General features: G+C 34.2%; 1 protein-coding gene across 1 annotated transcript; it reads left to right on the forward strand.

The window, feature by feature from the left end:
* The first annotated feature begins 11,559 nt into the window (after positions 1-11,559).
* LOC144962562 (ataxin-3-like) lies at positions 11,560-23,669 on the forward strand. The gene is made up of 7 exons (XM_078895602.1): positions 11,560-11,741; positions 16,023-16,187; positions 17,037-17,173; positions 17,810-17,964; positions 19,315-19,572; positions 20,177-20,389; positions 21,350-23,669. The coding sequence occupies exons 1-7, from the start codon at positions 11,718-11,720 to the stop codon at positions 21,409-21,411; spliced, it is 1,014 nt and encodes a 337-aa protein (XP_078751728.1). The 5' UTR covers positions 11,560-11,717; the 3' UTR covers positions 21,412-23,669.
* Positions 23,670-25,597: the final 1,928 nt, after the last annotated feature.

Raw genomic sequence — 25,597 nt, forward strand, 5'->3', positions numbered from 1 at the left:
TCCATTAATGTAAACATAAAAATAATCCTAGTCCACTATAATCCAAAATAATCTGACTTTGGACTAAATTGAAATCAATCTGCAACATACAATTACATATCTCTGTACATCACTGTTAAAACAAGGCTCATGGCAATTTTATCTCACGTGATATGAAATCAAAGACAATCATTTTTATCATTATTTGCGTCTCAAAACGGTATTATGTTGGCTGGGCTAAATTCCAATAAGGAAATGTAATGTTAAAATGACGAGAAAACATGTTTTAACATTTGAAGTTTTTTGAATACTTATGAAAAAAATGACATTTTTTAATTAGTTCAAAATTAGACCTTTAAAGACTACGCACAATTTAGTTGGTACATGTTTTGAATTTTATTATTATAATAGTTAGTTTCAAATTAGTATTAATATTTACGATATAATTATGTATGTATATAGTAGTATTATAGTATTACATTAGTATAAGTAGTTATAGTAGTAGTATGTAGTAGTAGTAGTAGTAGTAGTAGTAGTTAGTAGTTAGTAGTAGTAGTAGTAGTAGTAGTAGTAGTAGTAGTAGTAGTAGTAGTAGTAGTAGTAGTAGTAAGTAGTAGTAGTAGTAGTAGTAGTAGTAGTAGTAGTAGTAGTAGTAGTAGTAGTAGTAGTAGTATAGTAGTAGTAGTAGTATAGTAGTAGTAGTAGTAGTAGTAGTAGTAGTAGTTAGTAGTAGTAGTAGTAGTAGTAGTTAGTAGTAGTAGTAGTAGTAGTAAGTAAGTAGTAGTAGTAGTAGTAGTAGTAGTAGTATAGTAGTAGTAGTAGTAGTAGTAGTAGTTAGTAGTAGTAGTAGTAGTATAGTAGTAGTAGTAGTAGTAGTAGTAGTAGTAGTAGTAGTAGTAGTAGTAGTAGTAGTAGTAGTAGTAGTAGTAGTAGTAGTAGTAGTAGTTAGTAGTAGTGTAGTAGTAGTAGTAGTAGTAGTAGTAGTAGTAGTAGTAGTAGTAGTAGAGTAGTAGTAGTAGTAGTAGTATAGTGTAGTAGTAGTATAGTAGTAGTAGTAGTAGTAGTAGTAGTAGTAGTAGTAGTAGTAGTAGTAGTAGTAGTAGTAGTAGTAGTAGTAGTAGTAGTAGTAGTAGTAGTAGTAGTAGTAGTAGTAGTAGTAGTAGTAGTAGTAGTAGTAGTAGTAGTAGTAGTAGTAGTAGTAGTAGTAGTAGTAGTAGTAGTATGTAGTAGTAGTAGTAGTAGTAGTAGTAGTAGTAGTAGTATAGTAGTAGTATGTAGTAGTAGTAGTAGTATAGTAGTAGTAGTAGTAGTAGTAGTAGTAGTAGTAGTAAGTAGTAGTAGTAGTAGTAGTAGTAGATAGTAGTAGTAGTAGTAGTAGTTAGTAGTAGTAGTAGTAGTAGTTAGTTAGTAGTAGTAGTATGTAGTAGTAGTAGTAGTAGTGTAGTAGTAGTAGTAGTAAGTAGTAGTTAGTATAGTAGTAGTAGTAGTAGTAGTAGTATAGTTTTTTATCTTTATTATTATTATATAAAACAAATTAAAATACAGAATACAAAAACATGTACAGTATGAAAACATTCTTATGTTAGAACATAAACCTAAAACCTGGAATATACAGTACGTCTCTTCATATTGCTATCCGTTGGTAGATTGTTTGTATTTGCCCACCCCTCATCCCATCCCTCTCTTATGGTGATGTAGCTTTTCCTCTTTTTTCTATTTCTCTGAATCTTTTATGAACGTCCATGTAAATCACTGTGATAAGTATAAGACTGCTGTTTTGCTAAAAATCCGTGTCTGAGATCCTTTACTGAAGGGGAGACAGTTAGATGTTCCTATTGGTATGTAGAAATTGATTTTATGATATATATTGTTATGAATATTTCCAATGTTTGGTGGGTTTTCTTTATGTTTATTTTATTTTGTTTTGTTTTTGTACTGTTTTTTTGTTTTTTTTTATTTAGGTTTTTTTCTTTGTTTAGGCCTTGTGTATATTAATAATTCTCTTTCATGATAGCCAAAAATCTACAATTATAAATATATTAGAATTCATGTCTTTCATTCAACTATATGTTTTTGGATTACTAAGGTTGTTTTGCTGGTAGATGGAAGTCCCTTATGACTGGAGAATGTCTAACACTGCAGTCTTATAATAACAGATATAATTTTTGAGCATGCGGAATGTATGGGAATTAAGGCTAACAACTGTGTGTGATGGGAATACTTCAAGAGTCTTTCCACGATCAACCGTGACACTTCGTCCTTCTTTCATCAGTGCACCATTGGGTTCGTGAGCTCCATGGTGGGCAGGGAGATACTTTCTATGTCTTATACACCCCAATATCTGTTTTCCAGCATGCTTTCTGTCTTTTTCTTGGAATGGGATTACTTTTTTTTTGTCCTGGCTAGGAAGGAAACAGTCAAATGTATAGCTAGAGTTTTAGGAGACAATATTTTTTCTTTTTGTAAATCATCTCTCTGTTATGCACTGTATTATTTTTGTTTTACATATGATTTGTAAACATTTGAGGGTGTTCCTCTTAGTGGAGGCATTTGCTTGTGTCAGGACGAGACATTTAGGTGGTCTTAAAGTAAGTACACTGATTGTGTGCTCTTGGAATTTACACCTATCTCATTTGAACTAATTCCCCTTTGACTTCCTTTTACTTTGTTACTTTAATTGTAATTCTAGAACTTTGTACTAGCCCACTTCTTCCTTTTTATTGGCGCTGATGTGACCTAGATATGTTGCAAGCGCCGTAAAACCCTTAAAAAACAAAAGCAAAGCACCAGTGCACCAGCAAACATGATGCTGATTTTGAATTGTTTTGACATTCACTTACCGTATATTGATTGGTTTATTGAATGAAAATCTATTGAACGTTTCCTTGGATGTTCTCATAGGTTATGCGTGCATATTTATCACCCCTACCGGTATTAGGGTTTTAAAATGGGACTGCTCTTGCTGTTTCTATTTATCTACTCCCAAGTGACTTTCTCTTGCCTAAACCTTGATTTGGGCCCTTCACCTGACAAAAAGAGAGAAGAGAAAAAAAAAAAGAAAGAAACTTGGTATTTTAATTCTTGTAAATTACCATTGAAAGCATTTATGTGCATCCTTTTTGATAGTTGGGGATATTTTGCCTCTAAGGTGGCTGGAGCCTAAGGGTAGGGAAGCGTCTGCTTCTTGGGCTATGAGTTATACCTCATCCATCTTTAACGTCTGTTTGACATCCCTTTCATATGGCTCTATGACCTTCTACGGGAATGAGACCATACGAAAAGAGTCGTTATATTTTGGGTTTTTAAAAAAATCTTTTTATTTGTTGGGTTTTGTTTTTTTTTTGGTTTTTTTTTTTTTCGAGTTGGGTTTTTTTCTTGCCTATATTTTGAGATTTATTTGTATCATGGTTTTTATGCTTTATTCCCTGTAACTCATTTCTTTGTATCGCCTCTTTTTTTCTAATTTTAAATTTCTTCTTTTTTTCATAATTATATTTTAAAAAAAAAACAAGAACCATTTTGATTTAGTGATCTGATTATGATGCTAGATTTTTTTTAAAGCATTAAATAAGTAGGCAGTATTCGAGATCGCGTCTTTATTTTCATTGGAAACCATCCAAGCTTAGCATTGTCTTTTCAAGTATTATGATGTGAACAGATGTGAGCAAGATTACGTCTAGTAGTGTATCCCGAGCCTCTGTCGTGACGTTGTTAGAGTGCGAAATCAATTCCTCTACTATTTACTTTTTTTTCCATGTATGATTCCCAATTATCTCAGTGCTCTGTCTCATAAATTTTGATCCCCTTAGCTCCAGGACGAGAGAGAGAAAGAGAGAGAGAGAGAGAGAGGGGGGGGGGGGGTTATTCCAGTCTTCTCGTGGAATAGACATTAGACACAAATTTCCCTATGGGATGAATAAAGGGAATTTTTATTTATTTATTCTCAAGAAACATATTGGACACCTTAGAATCACCAGAGAAAATTTGAAGTTTCAAAACACTCAAGGCTTTGTTCTTTGAGGGAAACAAGACTGGGTTTTGTTTTTTTGTTTTTTGTGTGGAAGCGTGCTGGGCCCATAACTTGTTAAGTTATGTAGATACTTGAACTGAAGAAATAAACAATGGATGCCCGATTATTTTGTTAATTTCTATAAGATTTATTTAACTGAAATTCTGATCGTCTGTCTCTTTGGACAGGTGAGGGGAAGAATGAAAAAAAAAGAGAAAGGAAACAGGAAATAGAAGTATAGCAGTTATAGGATATGCATTCTAACAGTACTGCAGTTATAATAAAACATGTAGAATAATGATTTCACTTCTATCATTAACTAATATATACATGATGAGATTATACTCACCACCTTACTGAGTCTCTAAATAAATGACCCCCCCAAAAAAGTAGTTTTCTCTAAACGATTAAAAAGCAACTTAGTAATGTTTTGAATGTCCCCTCCTCGTCTTTACTTTGCATATTCACTTTTTGGTATCCACTTCATCCCGATGTAATACCGGTATGACGTGATGGGTCACACGTGCTTTTTAGCAATAATTAATGCCTTCCTTTTCTGGTGCTAATAATATTTTGACCCAAAAGGTCTCAAACTTCATGAGGCTCCAAATCATACACAATTATATATTGTAAAATAATTTTGTATCTCTCTATTTTGATGATTAAAACACTCCGATTGGAGTGAATGGGAGATGTATCTTTTATTCCATTGTTTTGTTTTGTTTTCTTCATATTTAAATTTTACAACCCAATAATACGCCATGCCATTATGTATTCTTGTATTGATATTTTAAAAAGTTCTATCCAATTTTTTTTTCATATTATATAAACTTATATTTACATATATACCCAATCTACAACATGCAATAATATTATAATCGCTTAATGTCTGGTCTCCTGCTATGAGCTCCTATGTCGACGATTGCGTGATATACTGTGATTTGGTGGCCTTTGAAGTATAAGAGAGAGAGAGAGAGAGAGAGAGAGAGAGAGAGAGAGAGAGAGAGAGAGAGAGAGAGAGAGAGAGAGAGAGAGAGAGATAACGGACACAAAGACACAAACAAACAAACAAAAATAATAACTGTATGTAGGGCCACAATAAATGACAGTTGGTGTAATAGAAGTGAGAAATGATTCCCTGACCTTTAATTGCTCTATAACTGTATTTGCACACTATTCATCCACTAGATAGTTGAAGTTGAAGAACTGAGCACACCAATTCCACTTACAACGTGGGATCTTTCTACCGGCCCACACTCCTACTACCTCTTCTATCTCCAGCCATCATTTTTCCTTTCACGCAACTTTGTGTTCTTGCTCTCGAATGAAACCGTTTTGTTTTGCCTGGGCTCAATCCGGAGTCTTTTGTTGAGAGGGAAATAGTCGGATGGATTTTTTTTTTCAAATGATATTAATTTTCGTTGTATAAATTATGTCTTCGTCATATGCTTTGTCATTATTAGTATTAGGTTCTCTATTATCTTTGGTCTGTTCTATCATATTCCTTTAAATTGCACTGAAATAACCTTAAAATGTAGCAAGTACTTTAAAACTCCTTTTGAAACAAACATTAAGGCTACCCAATCACATCGGCAAGGAGCATTTAAATGGAGACGACTATATTTCTTTATATAATAATAATATGATAATATAATAATGATGAACCTTTTGACGACAAGTGCCTAATTACTTAAGAAATAAAGCGTTTCAATTTAAGTCATTTTTTCATTAATTTATGGTGTTAAAAAGTTCAAACCTGTAGATGGAGGAAAGTTCGATCTTACCCACGGAGACTAGCCTAGTTTCTGAGATGTGACCTTGCATGCTATCTCATCTATTCTCTTAAATCAGTCTTCCTGGGTGGGGCCTTTTGTCCTCCCATAGTGGGCAGGGAGGTCACTTGCTGGGTTTTCTATCCCCCTATGTCTGTTTTCCAACTTGCTTTCTGTCTTTGTCTTGGAATGAGATCACTTAGTTTTATACTGACCCCGACGGCCGGAATTCTTGGCGGGGAGGGAAACAGGAAATGTAGAATTTTATTTTTTGGAGATGATATTTTTTTCCTTTGAAAATCATCTCTGTTATATATTGTTAAATTTGTTGTCTTGAGTGTTTAATGATTTGTAAGCATTTGAGCGTTTTCCTCTAAGTGGGATTCTGTGCTTACGTCTCGATGAGACTTTTAATGATCTCAGACTAATTAAATTGATATTATGCTCTGGGAATCTGCATCTGTCTGATCCACATTTGAACCATCCCCTCTTCCAACTTTTTCTTGGATGTTTGACTTGTTAATTTATAACTTAAAAAAAAAAAAAGAAAAAAAAATTTTTTTGACGATCTCACTTTCTTCCTTTTTACTGGTGCTGATATGGCCTAAATGTATTGCAAGCGCCATAAAGCCCTTAAAATCAAATTGTCTTCTCTTCAGCTTGAATTTGTTGAGGGCTGCTGGCTTCGTGCGGTTGTGTGGTCTTGGTGGTATGATCAAAAACGATAGTTGGTATGACCATCGACTTCTTGTCTCAGGTGGTTCAGGGTGTGACACTGAAGGTCTCTGTTGAATAGAAAAATGTTAATAGGCTTTAAAGTCGCAATGTCTTGATCGATATGTTTAGTTTTGTTTTTGGTTTGGAACCCATTGTAAAGCTCTTTGGACTGTCTTCTATCCCCCTATATCTGTTTTCCAATATGTTTCTGTCTTTGTCTTGGAATGAGATTACTTGGTTTTGTCCTGGCCCTGGCCGTATACCCTGGCTGGGAGGGAAACAGTCAAATGTATAGTTAGTTTTGGGAGATGATATTTTTTTCCTTGTAAATCATCTCTCTGTTATGTATTATTTTGTTTGTTATTTTGAATGTATAATGTAAGTATTTGAGTGTATTCCTCTTAGTGGGATCTTGTGCTGGTGTATGGGTGAGACATTTAGGTGATCTCAAACAAAGTACACTGATAGTGTGCTCTTGGAATCTACATCTGTTCGCCATTTGAACCACTCCTCTTTGTCTAACTTCTTTCCTCAAGTCCTTTTTTATTGTACATCTAGAATATTTTCACTATCCAATTTTCTTCCTTTTTACTGGCGCTGATATGACCTAAATGTGTTGTAAGCGCCGTAAAACCCTTAAAAACTAAACAAACAACATAAAGCACCTTGGGCACATTAAGTGAATATCACGCTATAATTTGATGGGGGTTTAGATCTTTTTTTTTTTTTTATTGTCTCCAAAATACTATGAGCTTCCATTTTTTGGGTGGCGCTGAAATGGCTTAAAAGTGTCACACGTGCCGTTAAACTTCTAACAATTGTTCTACTTTTAATTTTTTTTGTTCAACAGCAGCATTTAACCTCTAAGATTAACGGCCAGTTACTCATTTTACACCTGAGTACGGTGAGTAAAGAGCCGTTTCCAAGGACTCAACCATGCGCCGAGCGAAGCTCGAACCCAGGACCTTCCGATCCGAAAGCGAGTGTCATACCACAAGACCACATAGCCGCATTTTTTCCCCCCATTTGGACCTTGGGAATTCAAAAATAAATCGGTATACTCTTGCTATCTGTTTCATTGATGCTCCGTTAGCTCAATTGGCATGGCACTCGATCTACAAGAGCAGTCGGGATTTTTTTTCTGACATAATCTGTGATTGAATAGTTGGGTTTATTAGATCTGGTGGATAGTACTTTACGATAGACAAGCGTCCTATACAAAGGGTAGCAAGTATTTGCTGCAGATGGTAGCAGGCAAATGTTACAAAGAATAGCGAGAAATTGTCGCAAAGTGTAGCTGGCAAGTGCTACTGTCCGTTTAACGCTATAGAAACCGGGATAAACTCCGATTTTGAGGGTGATATGGCTCTGAAGGACTACTTTTTACAATCTTTTCCATTTGATTATTCTATTAATCCGTTCATGTGACCACTTAAGCTCCATTTAGCGTGAACATTTATATAGTGCAATATCGACCAAATGTGCTCAAAGCGGTTTACTGAGGTCCCTAGCCAACAGTAACACTGAACACGTTGGACGAGACACGACGCCTGTTTGACGCCTGGGTTTTTTTTTAGTTTTGTCCTTTGTCCTTGACTGGGAGGGCAACAGTCGAATGCATGGTTATAGTTTTGGGAGATGATATTTTTTTTCCTTTTATATCATCTCTCTGTTATGAACTGTCTACTGTTATTCTTTTTAATTTTAAACTTTTGATTTGTAAACATTTGAGCGTGTGCCTCTTAGTGGGATCTTGTGCTGGTGTCTGGGTGAGACTTTTAGGTGAACTCAAACTAAATAAATTGATAATGTGTTTTTGGACTCTTCATCTGTTCCCTATGTGAACGATTTCCCCTATGTCTTACTTTTTCCTCGAGTCATTTTAATTGTACACTTAAAATGTTTTTACTATCCAATTTTCTTCCTTATTACTATTGCTGATATGACCTATATGTGCTGCAAGCGCAAAATTTTTTACCGGTCTAATTTCCATCACTGATAATTTACTGTCAGTTAAGTATATGTGAATCTATATACACTGAAGATTTGTGTATACAGTATGATATATACGCATAGAAAAAACAACAACAACAAAACAAAAACAACAGCCACTCATACACTATGTCGCTCTTTCGCATAACCGGCGCCTCTCTGCTTATTCTTATCACTTCGCCAATCGTTCTAATTTCACGCGCCATTATTTACTAATAGTTAGCTACGAGGGTAAATGAATGTTGTAATACAGTACCCCCCCCCCCCAACACACACACACACACACAATGTCAATTATAAAGTTATATCCCTGTAAGGTTATCTGTAAGGTAAATAAATATTAAAGTTCCCTTTAATTTTCCTCAAGAGGAGATTTGTTTTAGGGTCTATTATTCTAGGTGCCAGCCGCAGCTCAGTGCCGGAAATTGAACTTGGGAGGGGCCACATAACACGATGATTCGAACTCGGTATCTTTCGGGTATGAAGCAAAGACCATACCGCTGAGTCACACTGCCCCCCCCCCCCCCCCCCCCCCCGCCCCCCTCTCCACCAAGTCAATTTGGCAATGCACGGTTTCCTCGAACTACGGTTTCTGGGTGGGGTTCCTGACACTATGCATTCTATCCCCTTATAAATGTTTTCCAACATGCTTTCTGTCTTTGTCTTGGAAAGAGATTACTTGGTTTTGTCCTGGCCCTGGCCGGAGTCCTAGCTGGGAGGGAAACAGTCGAATGCATATTTATTGTTTTGGGAGATGATATTTTTTTCCTTGTAGATCATCTCTCTGTTATTAATTATTATATTTGTTATTTTGAATTTATAATGTAAGCATTTGAGTGTATTCCTCTTTGTTGGATTTTGTGCTTGTGTCCGGATGAGACTTAAAGGTAGTCTCAAACTGAGTACTTTGATAGTGTGCTCTTATCTGATCCCTATTTGTTCCCAGTTCCCCTATGTCTTACTTTTTTCTTGTGTGCTTTATTTGTAATTCTAGAACTTTTTACTATCCCATTTTCTTCCTTTTTACTGGCGCTGATATAACCTAAATGTGTTGCAAGGGCCGTAAAACCCTTAAAAACAACAAACAACTAACAAACGAACTACGATTTCTTCGAACTATTTTGCATGTCCCGAGGAGTTCGAGGAAACCGTGCTGGAGTGCATTGCTAATGTTTCACAAACTGACACATGATTTTCTACTAATTGACCGTCGTCTTGTTGGGATTTTAAAGTTGAGTATCTCCGATAAGTAGGGATTTGCAGAAATCTTGAGCACTCATTACAACATCGTACATTTTCGGCCTAAAATCTGTGATCTTTTGTATTTAACTTATTCTGGCGCTGATCATAGACCTAGCTACTACGGGGCTGAAAACTCTTTTGATTTGTTTATTTATTTGTTTCTTTGTTTGTTTGTTGTTTTGTTGGGGTTTTTTTTTTTTGTTTGATTTTTGTTTTGTTTTGTTTTTTGTTTGTTTGTTTGTTTTTGTTTTGTTTTGTTTTGTTTTTTTTTTTTTGTTTTTTTTTTTTTTTAATGTTTTTTGTTTTTAATTTTAAGTTTGTATTCCAATGTCAATCATTGCTTCTTCGACAATCTTCAGAATAATCATCATAATTTTCATTTTATATTTGAAAAGCAGGAGGAATCGACGGATATACAGCCAAATCAAGAATAAAGATAAAGGTGGGATAGCGGAGGCCAATTTCGTTTACACCTTTTTTTAAGTACACGAGTGAGGGGAAAAGTTAAATGTACATCGATAAAATAAGAGGGCAGCCTGTTTATTGACTTTGACAACTCTGCTTAATTGCTCACTAAGCACGGATAAACTGTTTGCGAAATGTATTAATTTTCATGATTGTTATGTTTGGTAAGAGAGTTTAACTAAAGAAAATAAGAGCTTCATAGGTCATACTTTCTTTGGTCCAATGATACTCGTTGGTTCAACATTGTATTTAAGACATTATTATTTCTAAAACCTTATTGCAATACTTAAACACTTCGATTTTTTTTAAAGCTTAAAAATGCTACCAAATTAGCTCATTTTCAGCATTTGCAAATGTATTTATTTTCCTGATCTTCTTTATTGTATTCTTATTCATCTTTATTGTATTTTAATATAAATCTTTAAATTAAAAATGACTTTTTATGGTCACATTTATGTAGTTGATAATTTATTGAGGCGAAATTATTAAAATGGATTTTTTTTTTTACTGGGTGTAATGTGGGAGTGTGTCACAGTGCCATAGACATGATTGTCAATTTAGTATGGTGAGCACCTGATGGTGAGAGTAGTTTGGAAATTATTTGAACCTTCATTACTCTTGATTTTTCGTTCCATTTTGACCTCGGCACTTTCATCAATCTATACCTTTCATACATAAACATAGGCTCAATGACTTATTTGGTTTTATTTCTAAAAACATCTGGTATTTAAGTATAATTGCCAGATTAAGTTATTTAAATCCAAACTCCATTCTAGGCCTAACCCTATTTGGCTGCCAATTCGGCACATAGTGGGCCTAAGAAAAAGGTTTAAGCGTCTGCAAAGTTTTGGCACGCTAGTTCACAATGAAATTTGAAATTTGGAACACTATGAAACACCATTGGCTATTGGCCATATAAATCCAGGACCTAGGAAAGGCCTATGTATGATTTTAAATCGTTCTAAATGTTCGTCCATTTTTACACGTTCTGCATGTAGCTTTACATTCATGGTGCTTTTACTCAAGACTCAAGATCGCTCTTTAATTCTAGAAGGTTTAGCAAGTTCACATGATTCTCTACAATGGAGCCGAATAGAAAACAAATGTTGCAAAGAATTTATTGTTACAAAAAGTATGATCCAACTATTGATTTTGAAACCGTATACTCCAGCAAGTCATATAAGAAAGCACACCCAAAGCAAACGATGTTGGTGTAGACCTAAGAGGGGAGGTTGAAGACTCATATTTTTGTTTCTAGGGTAAGTTCGGCACTTTATTTCAAGATATAATAAATATTTATCCGAAAAGTCTTTTTTTTTTTTCAAATTTGGACTTTTTTTCGGCATTGATTTGGATTATTTTAAAAATTTATCTGACAAGTCTGACGCAGACGACGAGTAAACTGAAAACACAACTTTTGACTCCCTTAAATTAAAAAAAAGGGAAATACCGATTGATTTTACTGATTGACCGGCCTAATTGGAAATCGGTGTCTCCTTTAAAATACATAAAACGCAAATTACATCTATTCTTTTCTTCAAATGGAATCAATATTTCACGAAAAGGTAAGTTATTTAGATAATAACATTAAATGAATTATTACTGAACTGTCAGTGAGAGCAATTTCACTTTCACTCCCACTCTTCCCAATCGCAGTTTATGAAGTTTATAATTATGGTTACAACTACAACTTCAAAATTATGACAATCATTTTCACTGTTTTGCACTTTCTATTGTTATTTTATAATGCCGTGCTCAGTCAGTAGGTTTATGATGAAGATAGAGAGTTAGTCGGAGGAATTTTTTGGTAACGAAGTGCTTATATTTATATTCGCAGTGCAGGGCTGTCTTTACTCTCAGTTCAGTCAGACATGTCTGCCAAAAGAAAACTGATTATTGGCAGACCCTGAATGGCAATAACCAAAAGTCTGGTCTTTTCGTTATTGGCAGACACATTTATCAAGTTGGCATCAAGTTGGCAGAGAAAGATTTCTGGGTGGGGATCCTGACCTCCCATGGCGGGCAGGGAGGTACTTACAGAACAGTGTCTTCTATTTTCTATCCCCTTATATATCTGTTTTCCAACATGCTTTCTGTCTTTGTCTTGGCATGAGATTACTTGTTTTGTCCTGGCCCTGGCTGGAGTCCTAGGTGGGAGGGAAACAGTCAAATGCATAGTTTTTGTTTTGGGAGATGATATTTTTTTCCTTGTAAATCATCTCTCTGTTATGTGTTATTTTATTTGTTATTTTTAATGTATAATGCAAGCATTTGAGTGTATTCTTCTTTGTTGGATTTTGTGCTTGTGTCTGGATGAGACTTATAGGTGATCTCAAACTAGGTGCATTGGTGATATGCTCTTGGAATCTACATCTGATCCCTATTTGTTCCCAGTTCCCCTATGACTAGCTATGTCTTACTTTTTCTTGGGTGCTTTAATTGTAATTCTAGAACTTTTTACTATCCCATTTTCTTCCTTTTTACTGGCGCTGATATAACCTAAATGTGTTGCAAGCCCAGTAAAACCCTTAAAAAACAAAACAAAAACAAGAGAAAGATTTTATGCAAAATGACAAACTAGGCGTGAAAAATATCAAATACTCTGAAAAATAAAAAGCCAGTGGTTATTTGTGTCCCAAAGCCAAATATCAGTTATCTAGATCTAATTAATATCAAGTGATATTTAACACAACATGAAAGTAAATAATGCTCAAATGCCAAATCCAGCTCTTTTAAAAAGGAAGCAAATTTATCAATGAAATGTAAGTTTTTGAAACTTTAAACTTAAACTCAAACTCAAACGTCAAACTGGCAATTCTCCTTTGTTCAACCTGCAAGAAACATGTTAATCATCAAATCGGTTCTTGTCCACCAACCATTAAAGTTTTCACTACCTACCTACCTATTAACTTTATTGATATTCTTTTGTTTCTATAATTTGTTCATTCATTCTGACCAAAATTTTGGGGATATTGATGATGGCCAGGAATTTATTTATTTCGCGGACGAATCACGAACAAAGTCCCGAAACTTATATGGGGAAGTGCCAAAAAACACATACCAAGAGGCTGCCGGAAATCCTACATACCATGCCTACTTTCTAAACATTATGTGGAGGCTTACAAAACACATCCATTTGCTGAAAAAAATGGGCATTCCATGTCAAGTGGACCAAAGTCTCGAAAATTGGGAACCACACCCCTTTTGATTTTGATTTTCCTTATACTATACTTGGCTGAATTGAAGATACTTATGAGAGATGAAGAAAACCAAATTTTCAGTTCAGAATATGGATGGATATACAGTCGACTCTGCTTAATCGCACACCCTCAGGAGTTCCGGTAAGTGTGTCGATTAAGTGGAGAAGCTAAAAATAGCATCAAAGCCCAGCTTTCATGTGCCATCTAAGAAGGACGTTCCCATCTGAGTTTTCTATTTGTTTTTTTTTCTTTTCTTTTTTGTGTTTTATCGCCAACAGAATGTGACATTATTCTTTGTAAGAATAGTAATTGTGAAGCTTGTAGTGCTTTCTTTTCTGTGCAAGCTGTTTATAAACCCTTGTCTCCAATCTCACCAATGCTGGTCGATCATCAGTCAAGCATTCTTCTTGGATGAAGCGGCGTAGTTCATCAAGTTCTTCATTGTTTGTGGGAGGTGATGTGTCACATTCCAATGACTCTTTCTCATCTTCATTATCCAGCCATTGTATTTTGTGTTGCTGAACGGAGTCCAGGAGTTCCTGAGATGTCAGTTCACTGCTGATGGGTATATTGTTGTCCAATCAAGATGGAATCAAATTGTAGCGATTAAGCGGAGCGATTATTGTTATCACGTCGGAATCAAAAGTGAAAATGGAGTGTTGACGTTTGGAACTCGCTCGGGTGGAACAAATCTCGGAAACCATCGAGATTTAGATATTATTTTTTTTCAAAATATTTCCGATCCTATTTTTGGCTTTAAAAAATCGAAATTTGTGAATTTTGCCTATTTTAGGTGTTTTTTTCTGAAATATTTAGATTTTTTAGGGTTTTAATGTTAATGAATCAAGTTGTTATTGGTATCATTAGAAATAGCTTTTAATTCCCTTTCTAATGATGCTATTTGTAACACGATCCAACAAATGTTCGAGGATCTCCGACAGTTAAAAAATGGTTACCCATAAAATTTCAGTTATTCGCCGCGATAAAAAAACTCATTATGTCATGCTATTTACAAGGGTCTAATAAGCTATTTTTGCAAGAAAAATCTGACATGTTTTAGAAAGAGATTTTCAGGCCCGTTGCACAGAAATGGACTGGATTGGGATACCTAATTATATTGAAAAAATTGCGTTTTTCGGGAATGTGTAGTGCATAAGTGGAGTATGCGATTAAGCGGAGTGAACTGTATTTGAAATTTTTACAATTAAAAAAAAAATGTTTTAAGACATGCCAAAATCAAATTTGCTCACAGGTCCATTTATAATGGGCTAATGTCTTTTATTAATCAAGCCAAATGTCTCAAGTTTGATAACCTACAAGGGTGAGACAAAAAGTAATGGGACTCTGTCAGGCCTGTCTGTCAACCTTCCAACAATTATTGGATTTCCGACAGTACAACTTTGCTAGCTAGATAATTTTTGTCAAGTGTCAACGTAAAAAAATTTAAAAGAAAAAAATAATCTGCTGCGTCAAAAGATAAATCAAACATAGAAGAAGAGGACAAAGGAGTTTTTATATCTTTGCCTTGAAAAATGGAGTCCAAAACAAAACAAACTAGTTAACTGCATGTGAAGCTAAATGACGCATAACATCTGCTAGCCGGATATACCATACCAACACACAAAACTATGTGTACCCTTGAACGTTAATTGTCTGACTGATAGAATTTAGTGAAAACTACTTATAAAATGGCTGGCTAAAAACAATAACACGGATCCGAGTGGTCAATTTCGTTCCTTCTATAATTTCATCTTTTCAATTATCACCATTCGCACACTCCACAGGGCATGGCCCCTCCCCCATGAATTCGCTGCCCACCCATTATTTTTGGCATTACAACTCTTTGGATATTTTTATTACATCTAGCTCCCTCCAGTGAGAGGTAGTAGAAGGTAATTGATCAGCTGGATACTTACTGACTTCCTTTTTAACCAATGTCTAATGCTATAGAAACTGGGCTAAACTCCAGTGACTGGACCTTATTGATCTGGATTACTTTTGTGAGAAAAATTATCAGCATAATTTTAAGACTGGTTGGAATATTATGAGAAAATGTGAAAATGACCAATTGCAAAAAGGAGAAGTAAAGAGATATTTTTATTCATAACTTTTGTTATCCATCTTAATAATTATCTGAGATTGGAATGCTTTTGGAAAAAAAAAGAAATTGCATCTTTATATCTAAACTTTTTATAGATAAGAATAGTCAAAGATTTTTATGAATCCAACTGTTTTTGAACTTGTTAAAGTGGCTGCAAAGGGTTTTTGCCTTCATCTAAAAAAAAAAACAAACCAAATCATCTTAGAAAATATATTGATGCAATAAACAGTTCATGACTTAGAGATTCAATTGAAATGAACATTTTAAAAATAGCACTACTAGAGTTCAGATCACATAGCACACTGTTAAAGTCAAATTAAGTGTATTGTCTATTGTCATTGTTGCTTTTATGTTTTAACTATCTGAATCAATTTTGAGCACCCCACCACCACCACCACCAAGGTTGTGTTCCCCTTTTTCCAATGCAATGTTTTGAAGTGTACTAAACTAATTCAGGTACAGATGAACTTGATGCAGAGGTAGAAAACTTATCATCTTTCTCTTTGCTGTTTTCATACTTTTTTTATTTTATTTTGAAATTTCAGCAAGAAGGGTCCCTATGTGCCCAACACTGTTTGAATGCACTCCTACAAAACCATTACTTCAGTGCAGTGGACCTGGCACAGATTGCAAATCGACTTGATGAACGGGAAAGGGAAAGGATGGCAGAAGGTGGTGTTGGGACAAATGAATATCGTCAGTTCATAGCGGTATGAAAATGCTAATCAGTGAATCAGGTTTATGAGTTATGATATATCATCTCTCAATCAATTATTATTATTCACTGCTGGTCAGAGGAAGAGTTTTTACCTTTACTCTGGAGTGTTTTCTGTGCGGCTATGTGGTCTAGTGGTATGACACTCGCTTTCGGATCGGAAGGTCCTGGGTTCGAGCCTCACTCTGCGCATAGTTGAGTCCTTGGAAAAGACTCTTTACTAACATTCTCTCACCGTACTCAGGTGTAAAATGAGTACCTGGCTGTTTACAGCGTTGTCTCTGTCCGAAAAAAATTGTAACGTCGCCTAATAGGCACCATGTCCCGTCCTAAATGTTACATGTTGCTGTTGGACAGGGACCCCTTGTAAAGCGCTTTGAGCACATTTAGTGGATATTGTGCTATATAAAAGCTCAATTAAAAAAAAAAAAAAATTAAACTGCCAAGTCATACTGTTTTGTGTTTTTCTTTATCTGATTTGTTGCTCCCTTGCACACAACTTTCTGTCCTTGTTCTAAATGGTCTTCACTGGTTTGGTGTTTTTTCTTTTTTCTTTGAACTTTATACTAGATGAGATATCAGGGACATGAAAGCAAAATAAGAATGGAAAAAGAGAAGATAATGTTGATTAATTTTTTTTGGAAGAAGAGAGTTGACTGATATAAATGTAAGGAAAGTAAGTATGTAATAAAAAAGATGGATGCATTTTAGTATTAGTATATCCAGATGTTGAAGAAGTCATGAAAGGAGTGACCCGTTTTTCCCCATTATGTTTTTAGTTTCATGTCACAAAGTAGTCCCTTTTATTTTGTAATGATATATATTTGTATCTGTTTCTTTTTAGCAACCCTCCAGCAATTATGATGACAGTGGATTTTTCTCAATCCAAGTTATAACAGAAGCTCTGTCAGTGTGGGGGCTTGATATTGTTTTGTATAACAGTTCTAATGATGTTGCTGTTCAAGCAAGGCAAAACCCCAGGTTGGTAATTTTTTTACAAAAGTAATGACATTAATATTAATATTGTATTAGTTAATTGATAATTTAGACAATTGGCCTGTAATTATTAAGATCTTAAGGCTTGTCTAAAATTTCCCTCTTTAGTGACAAAGCACCATTTGCCTTTATTTACATTTTATTTAATTGAATTCGTACTAAATATCTGCATTTGCTTTTTAAAAAATATATATTATGATATATTTATGATTGCCTCAATGCCTGCTGTCGATTTCCAACACTGGGGAAAAATAATATTTGATTGGTAAAAAGTAGTGCCTGAATAGAAATCTCCTTGTATCAAAACACCAAGATATCTGTCATATTTAAATCGCATAAAGCCCTCAAACACTCACTCTCACACACAATCACTTCACCATGCATCATCTACTGTCATACAATAGTAATGTTATGTTACAATACCATCACATAACATGGGTTGTCACATGAAGATTTTTATGCAATTTCATTGAGGTATTTTTGATTCTACAAGGAACAAATAAAAATACATGAAGACATACTATTTTTATTTTTATGTCATGAATATTGTCAATGCTAATATATAGACTGGTGCACTTTATAATGATTGCTTACATGACATTTTACTTTCTCATTTATCAGACAGATGTCGGCTTTTATCTGTAATTATCTACAGCACTGGTTTAGTGTTCGCAAACTTGGACAGCAATGGTTCAACCTTAATAGTCTTTTGTCAGGACCAGAACTTATCTCTGACACATATTTATCTCTATTTCTTACACAGTTACAACAGGAAGGTATGTAACCCATATGTTTCATCATTTTCTGCTGTCTTAAATTTTCTTCTCCCTATATTTATTTATTATTATATTTGCATAGCGGGCAACTGTCCTTATTAAATCTGGACTGTCCCGATTTGGCAATCTGGAAAAAAAAGAAATGTAAAAAAATAGAATTGTTTATATGTAAGGAAATTACCTTTACATGTCCCTGGATTATGCTTTTTTGACTAGCAAATTAAAACTTTGAGGTTTTGATGAAAGGCGCTATAGGAATGTACTTATTATTATTATTATTAAAACAAGGAACAGAAAAAGCTCTTAATCTAGATTACATTCTATAATAGACCAAATGCACTGTTGTTTTGGGTCATGAAAATATTGGGCATTAGGGTGTCCTGTTTTAGCTCTTTGAAAAGTTGGCCACTATGTATTTGTTATATTGTTTTTCTTGGAGTAACTTGAATGCAACCTTACAGTATATGTAAAGTCAGCTGGAACATTCTCCTCAAATTTATAGAAATCTCTAGTGAATCAAGCTTTTATTTTCTTTGCTATGTTACAAGTTCTATGATTACTACTCTTCCTGTACAACAGTTGCTATTTGTCACTCACCAATGAATATTATAATATACAGGTTTGCATTACAATATCTAGGGGGGGGGGGGGGGGTGTCTCAAAATTTGAATTTGACAAATTGATTAACAAGGTCTTTGCACAGCCATACCACAAATGCGGAGAATTTTGGATATACACTCCAACACGGTTTCCTCTAACTCATTTGAATGTCCCAAATCTTTTCCTTATTATTCTTTGCTATCATTCCATTCCTTCCTCGAACAAATTTTTACCTCGAACTATCACCCAGCCAACGTAAAAAAAAATTATTAAAGTTCATTTTTCAAAAATTGCGCTCCTTGATTTTGACCACTGATGACTTACTGTGACATTGACAGTTACTTGTGTGTGTATCTATCTACACTCCATGTGTGTATGTGCAGTATAATACACACAGACACACACCATAGCCGTTTTGCATAAAAGACACCTCTCTGCTTATTTTCATCACTAGTTCCTCATTAGTTCCAATTTCAATGCCACATTCTTCTTGTAATTTTTCCTCTTCATTTGCCTTCAATTTAGATTTTTATTGTGCTTGATTTAGTCATTGGGGCATGGTGATTCGCAGGTCCAAGTATGTATTCGGTGATTTGCTGTTGGCAAATTAAAAAAAAAATTCATGAATAGCTCTGCCACTGATCTCTAGCTCATAAAATTTAGAACAGCTCAGATATTGCATCAGTAATAATTTTGTTAATTAATTGTGATTTTTTTTTTGTCATTTAAATTTTTTCCCCTTTTTTCCAGGTTACTCAATATTTATAGTAATGGGCTCCTTACCTCAGTGTGATGCTGATGCCATTCTAAGAACCTCCCCAGCGGTCCAGACAGTCAAACCCAAGTTATTGTCAGAGGTCGCCAAAAAAGATGGGCAAGAAGAAGCAATGAGAGAAATAGAGGGAGAAGAGGATGATGTTGTTTTGAGGGAGGCCCTGCGAGTTAGCCGGGAAATGATTGACAATGATGATTCCTCTTTACAAACAGCCTTACAGATGAGTATGGAAGGTATGGCTGAGGGTTGGATTTAAATTGCTTTTCAAAGTAGAAGAATGATTTTGACCTACCATTACTCTTTTTACAATATAAAATGAAATTGCAACTCTTGGTAGCTTAATCAATTTTTGATGTTCATTTCTTCAAAAAAATGAAGTCATATTGATTAAACATCTTTTTCTTAAGCAGATGAAATAATTTTGTATGTCATTGAATTATCAAAAAAATTAGACTTGGAAATCCTTTTAGTTAAATTCATTGTAAAGGCCTACCAATTGTAACCAAGTTCATTTTTTAAATGTCTTATGCCTTGCATTTTGTCCTGAAAAAAAAAAAAAGAATTTAGTATGTCGCATTGAAGTAGATACCAGAAAGTGAAGTTAATGTTAAAAATGGTCATAAATTAGAAATTTTGAGTTTTTGCGCATTATAAAACTATCTTCATTCTCCCCTTATTAAAACACTTAAACTTAACTTTGTATTTTTGACCATAAATTAGATTTTCAACATCTAAACTAATTATGTTTTGAGGCAGTTGGTCATGTATATTTTCAGTTTTACTCCCACCTAACACACATTGCCCCAAATCCCAACTACTTTATCTTTTGTACTGCAGGATATTTCCATAGCCAAACATCACAGTTGTCACATGTTTCAAAATGTTCTGCTGGATCCAGTCAAACCTCATCTTCCTCTCAAACAGCCACTGTCACATTATCACAGGAAGAACTTAGGCAGAAACGACTAGCAGCTTTAAATCAGACAACAAACCAAACACCATCTACAGATTTACAACAAAAGTCAGACGCTAACACGGGACAGTCACATGGTATGTAATTTTTTGTGAGTCAGGGATCACCTGTGTGGGTTCTTACAATGTAGTGCATTGTATAACAAGATGGGGAAAATTTAATGGTGGAGTCAAGTTTTAATATACTCCTTATTTCGAGCTTTTATGTGGAGGAAGAATTTAAGGGAAAGGTTGGCAGTGAAATATCAAAATTGCCAATATATTTTCATTCTGACCACTTTATGACAATATCAAAGCAGGCCTGTAAATCTTCCGACAATTGTCGGATTTCTGACATGATGATTTTGCTCGATAAATTCTGTTAAGTGCAAACATTTTAAAAAAATTAATTAAAGGCAAAAATAAAATTCGTAACGTCAACAGACAGAAAAAAAAAACATTAAAAAAATAATATATTTTATGCCTCAAAAACATCGGTTTTTATTCAGTTCGAGCGCCTGTCGAAAAATTTCATGGTCAAAACATTTTATTTTTCCAGTAAAAACATTGTTTTTAAAAAATTGTCGATTTGTGAAAAGGAAGACTGTCCAGTTATATTCAGCTATATTACAATCCTATTGTCTTAATAAGAATTTTTTGGTTTCATTGCCAACCTTAGTCAAGAAGAAGAGGCTTTATTAACAATGTACTGGTAAACATTTCACATATCCACTTTAACAACTAACAAAAGGATTGCTTTGAAATATGAACGTCTTCTCATTTAATTCATCCTTTATTTTTCGTTCAAGTTGGTTTTATGATTGATAGAAACCCAAAATGTAAAAAAAAGCTGTTCTTTGTAGCCTATTGTTAACTGTAGCTAAATTGATTTGTTTTAATTTCCATCTAAAGTGTCAACTTCAAAAAGCTGTTTAATTTTTTTTTTATTATTCATCTATTTTAGATGCGGAAATAAATTTCAAAATGTACCTTCATTCTTTGCATCATTTTGCACTTATCAATATTAAACCTTTAAAATGTTTGTTTTCAATCCTATAGAACTCAGTGAAGAAGAATTACTACAGCAAGCCATAGCCTTGTCAATGCAACAGGACAGCTGATAACAACCAGAAACTTGAATTTTTTCTTAACTGTGACTTGTGGTATGATATTAGTGATTACTACACAGTAGATTCTCACAGTTAAATTATGTTAATGTTTTAACCATTTTTAATTGAAACTTGTTTTATAACACAAAAAATAGATGTCTTGAAGAAAGATCATTAAGTCATGTAAATTACTGCAGCAGTTTCCATTGTAGGGAATGCCTTTTGGTGATATTTATTATTGTCTCTTTTTTCTACTTATGAGCCAACTTATTTTAGTACTGTTGGTGCACATTAAGTTAAAATTTATTATTTCAAATTAGCATGTTTTCTTAATGGGGATAGTGTGTATTACATATGACAATGTAATAGTAAGTCAATTAGAGGTAAGCTATTTCATAAGAGGAATGTATTTTTGGCAAAAAGAATTAGAGGATTATTTTAAAAATTGGTATCAGCCTAGATTTACCCAACAGCCTAATTTACATTTTGTAGATAATGGTATGCTGACATATTGATGAGATGACTCCATCCTGGTATACAATAGTGCGCAAAAGAAAGGTAACACTCCCCTTTCAAGTTTAAAGATGAATCATGACAATGTCCCACCTCACACAATCACACTCCTATATCCGCAATTTGCAACCTCTTTGACCATTAAGGAGTGGTAATGTTGTTCAGTTTTCCTGTAGCAAAAAGTACCCATCTTTGAATCATCATAAAATGACGATTCATCACTAAACAACATGTTTGCCTAATCTTGGCAATTTGAGCGGAGATGCTCCCTAGCTCACCGGTGTTCGTTTCTGTGTCCATCCTTTAGTTGTGGCTTGATGGCAGGCTTACGGGCTCTGATCCCTACTTCCTACAATCACCTGGTAACAGTACTTCTGCTTGACGTCCTCATTGCTGTATGAAATAGGTTGCTCTCATGGATGTTAACTATTACATGGTCAATCTTGTCAGATTTTATCTGGGCACTGCCTGATCTAGGCCTATCCTTGACAGTAACAACATGATTATAATGTCTCATTATCAAGTAGAGAGTTTTTTCGTGAAGAATTAAACAGTGTTGCTAAATCCAATACTCTACAGCTAGCTTGAAGATGTCCAAAAGCTCTCGATCACTCCACAATTGTCAGCTTTGGCATTGTTTGTCGATGGATCACAAAGCGTATTTGAAATAAAATAAATTTTGTATAACAAAGCTAGATCTGGACTCTGGATGTAACTGTCAAATATCAAAACATTGCTATACAATAGCATGGGTGCAAGAGTGCCGGCTACAGCGGCCTGCCGGCCGATTGGATTACCGAAAAAAGCGTCACCGGCTTTTTGAGATTTGGATTTGATTGATTTTTTTGGGATTTTTTTGTTTTGTTTGTTTTTGTTTAGGTCCCAACAATCGGGTCGGGTACGTCCATATGATTAAGCGAAACTTTTGAATCACGATGCTACTGTGACCCGGAAGTGATAGTTATATTATTAAATTTGAACCGGAAGTTGATAAGAGAAGAAATGAAAGTTGACCCAGACAAGACTTCAAATGACGAGGTAAGTCCGTGAATCTTCCAGGCTTTTTCAGATTATATGTCTGGTCATAAGTAGACTTGCAGGCTTTTTGAGGTCCAGTTGCTTGCACCCATGCAATAGCAATTTAATAAGAATGCTTTAGAATGCAATGGTACCAAGGGATCTTCATCAGTGAAATGGGTGTGATTTTGCTGTGATGCTTTGCTTGGATTTTGCAAGATTGTATTTTTGTCATAATGAGTTAAAGAAGGAATAACTGGACAACAGCTTTATGAAACCTATTTGTTATTAAAATTAGCAGAAATTATTGTAGTTTTGCCATGAATTAAAATTTAGCCATGCTAATCAGTGATATTCGTACAAGACATTTTATGGGTGTTACCTTTTGCGCATTACTGTAAAGGGTTAGTTTATTCTCCCTGGCAATTTATGACATGCTAACTATTCTATTGTTTTTCATATGAACATCTGTTTTATCTTTGATGAATGATAATTGTCGTTTGTAATGCATTTTTTATTCATTCTTCTGTGCTATCTTAATTTTTTATGGCTTGATTTATATGATGTGAAACCGGAACAGAAAATCGGTAGTACCATATCTATATTTTTTTTTAATGTAATTTTATTTCTGCTTGTAGGCTTTTGGATATATTTTAAAACTATTATTATCATTATGTAAATGCTTATAGAAGGGTTGTTTAATTTTGCTTACCAAAACATTTACAGGGATTCGGGATCCCTCCCTGCAGTTGTCATTGTGTATAGTATAATGGTACCAATCTATTTGATTGAAAAGGCTAGTCAAAGAGAAAATTCAGAAAAATAATTTTTTGGAAGGGTTTAGGGCCTAACTGATTATTGCTAGTATTTTATATTTGCAGGACAGTAATAATATATATATATATATATATATAATATATATATATATATATATATATATATATATATATATATATATTGATGAGTGTTGGTGGGTACTCGTAGGTACGAAAGTGCTCAATAATGATGGTTAGAGCTAATATAAAAAATATAAATGGGATCACTCACTTATATGTGGCCAAAACATATGTTTCTGTGGCTTTCATCCACGTAGTCAGTTGGCATATTGTCCGCAGAATAATTTTATTCCCTTTGAGATCGATCTTGACATTTTTGTATGCATATATATATATATGCACTTCAGTTGTTCAATAAGTTCAATTTGCAACAAATGATAATTGACTGAAATCAGTCAATTTGTCAAATTAAAAAAGAGGGAAAAGAAGGAAAGAAGAAAAAAAAACTCACAAATGTAGTCGAATGAATAAATACATTATGAGGTTTTAAAAAATAATTGGGAAATGGGTTGGTTTCAGTGCGCTTTTTTAAAAATTAAGAATATCAATTCAAAAGACATATCCTGAAAGGTAGGTAGATGAATATAAGCTTGAAGCATTTCTCATATATTTGGGTTGACATATGATGGATGGGTCAAATGATGAATGCAAGCTCCAGATTTATCAACCTTGAGAAATTTAGACAATTACTGTCATGACCAAGAAGAATGGTAATGAAGAAGACATGTTTTAAAGCTGACACATTTTGACATAAGGAAGAGGAAACCACAGTAATGAGGTGGTTGTCAGGCAGTTATTATAATATAATTCTTCATGGAATGAATTTATAGGCACAGGTTTCCTTGGTCTATGAAAGAAAGGACTGGTCCAGAAATGGGTTGTTTAGTCTAAAGACGTATTTTCAAAGAATTTAAGATTTTTTGATGAACAGTCTTGCATCCTGCTTTTCCAAATAACTCCCTAACGGAGTTTCTGTGAATGTATCACCTGATTTCAGGCTAAATAGAAAATGTTGGTTTCAGATCTTGGTTTCAGATCAGTATTAGACAAATCCATTAAAAATAAAAATATCTTCCAGTCCTCTGAAATGTTTAGTTTTGGTGCTTTCCTATAAAAAAAAAAAAAGGTACATATTTCCTGTCTACGTTTATTAAAATATTTCTTTGTTAATTAAGATAATTAAGAAAAGTCATATCGTTAGCTTGGCAGCCATAAAAAAAAAGTCCAGTAGGCTAGTATGCCATTACATGTTCTTTTATACAAATGATCTCTTCAGGAATGCCTTTTTCTACTTTTAAAATTTAAATGTAGCTTCTTTATAGTGAAAAAATCAACCCATAATTGATATATCTTTAATACAAAAGAATATTTCACTTTTTACATCTACACCACAGCAATCACATTTAACAATACCATCTGGAGTTCCTGTCTTAAAGGGGTGATCTACTGGTATAAATAATCTCACATCTCTCTCGTACTAAACATTGAATTTTGGATAAAAAACATTAAATTGATTCCCTTTCATTTTGTTTACCCTATTGTACTGGAAGGCTATGAATGGGTTTTAGGGATATTACTGTTCAGAAGATTGAGAGATGGGGAATCACTATCACCTTTACAGTTAAATTTTGAAGGCAGTTGGCCCCCCTCTTCCACTTCTATGCTGATTCCAAAGAGGATTTCTACATTGCAACCTTGTCTCTAACTCTAAAATTTTCTTTTTTTTTTCAACATAGCGAGATATATCTTTACAATATTTTAATACATCATAACAATTATGTCTAAATGCTCTTAAACAATTATTGAAGGATGCAATGCAAAGTGTTTTTTAT

Source organism: Berghia stephanieae, chromosome 1 (assembly GCF_034508935.2).
Source record: "Berghia stephanieae isolate SIO BIC M18660-M18661 chromosome 1, UCSD_Bste_1.3, whole genome shotgun sequence".
Taxonomy (NCBI): Eukaryota; Metazoa; Mollusca; class Gastropoda; order Nudibranchia; family Aeolidiidae; genus Berghia; species Berghia stephanieae.

What these genes read in the sequence shown, in the direction of transcription:
- LOC144962562 (XM_078895602.1), top strand. Translation starts at nt 11,718, where the DNA reads ATGGAATCAATATTTCACGAAAAG. An exon ending in TACACAGTTACAACAGGAAG is followed by an intron (nt 17,965 to 19,314) that starts GTATGTAACCCA and finishes CCTTTTTTCCAG; the next exon opens with GTTACTCAATATTTATAGTA. An exon ending in CTTACAGATGAGTATGGAAG is followed by an intron (nt 19,573 to 20,176) that starts GTATGGCTGAGG and finishes TTTGTACTGCAG; the next exon opens with GATATTTCCATAGCCAAACA.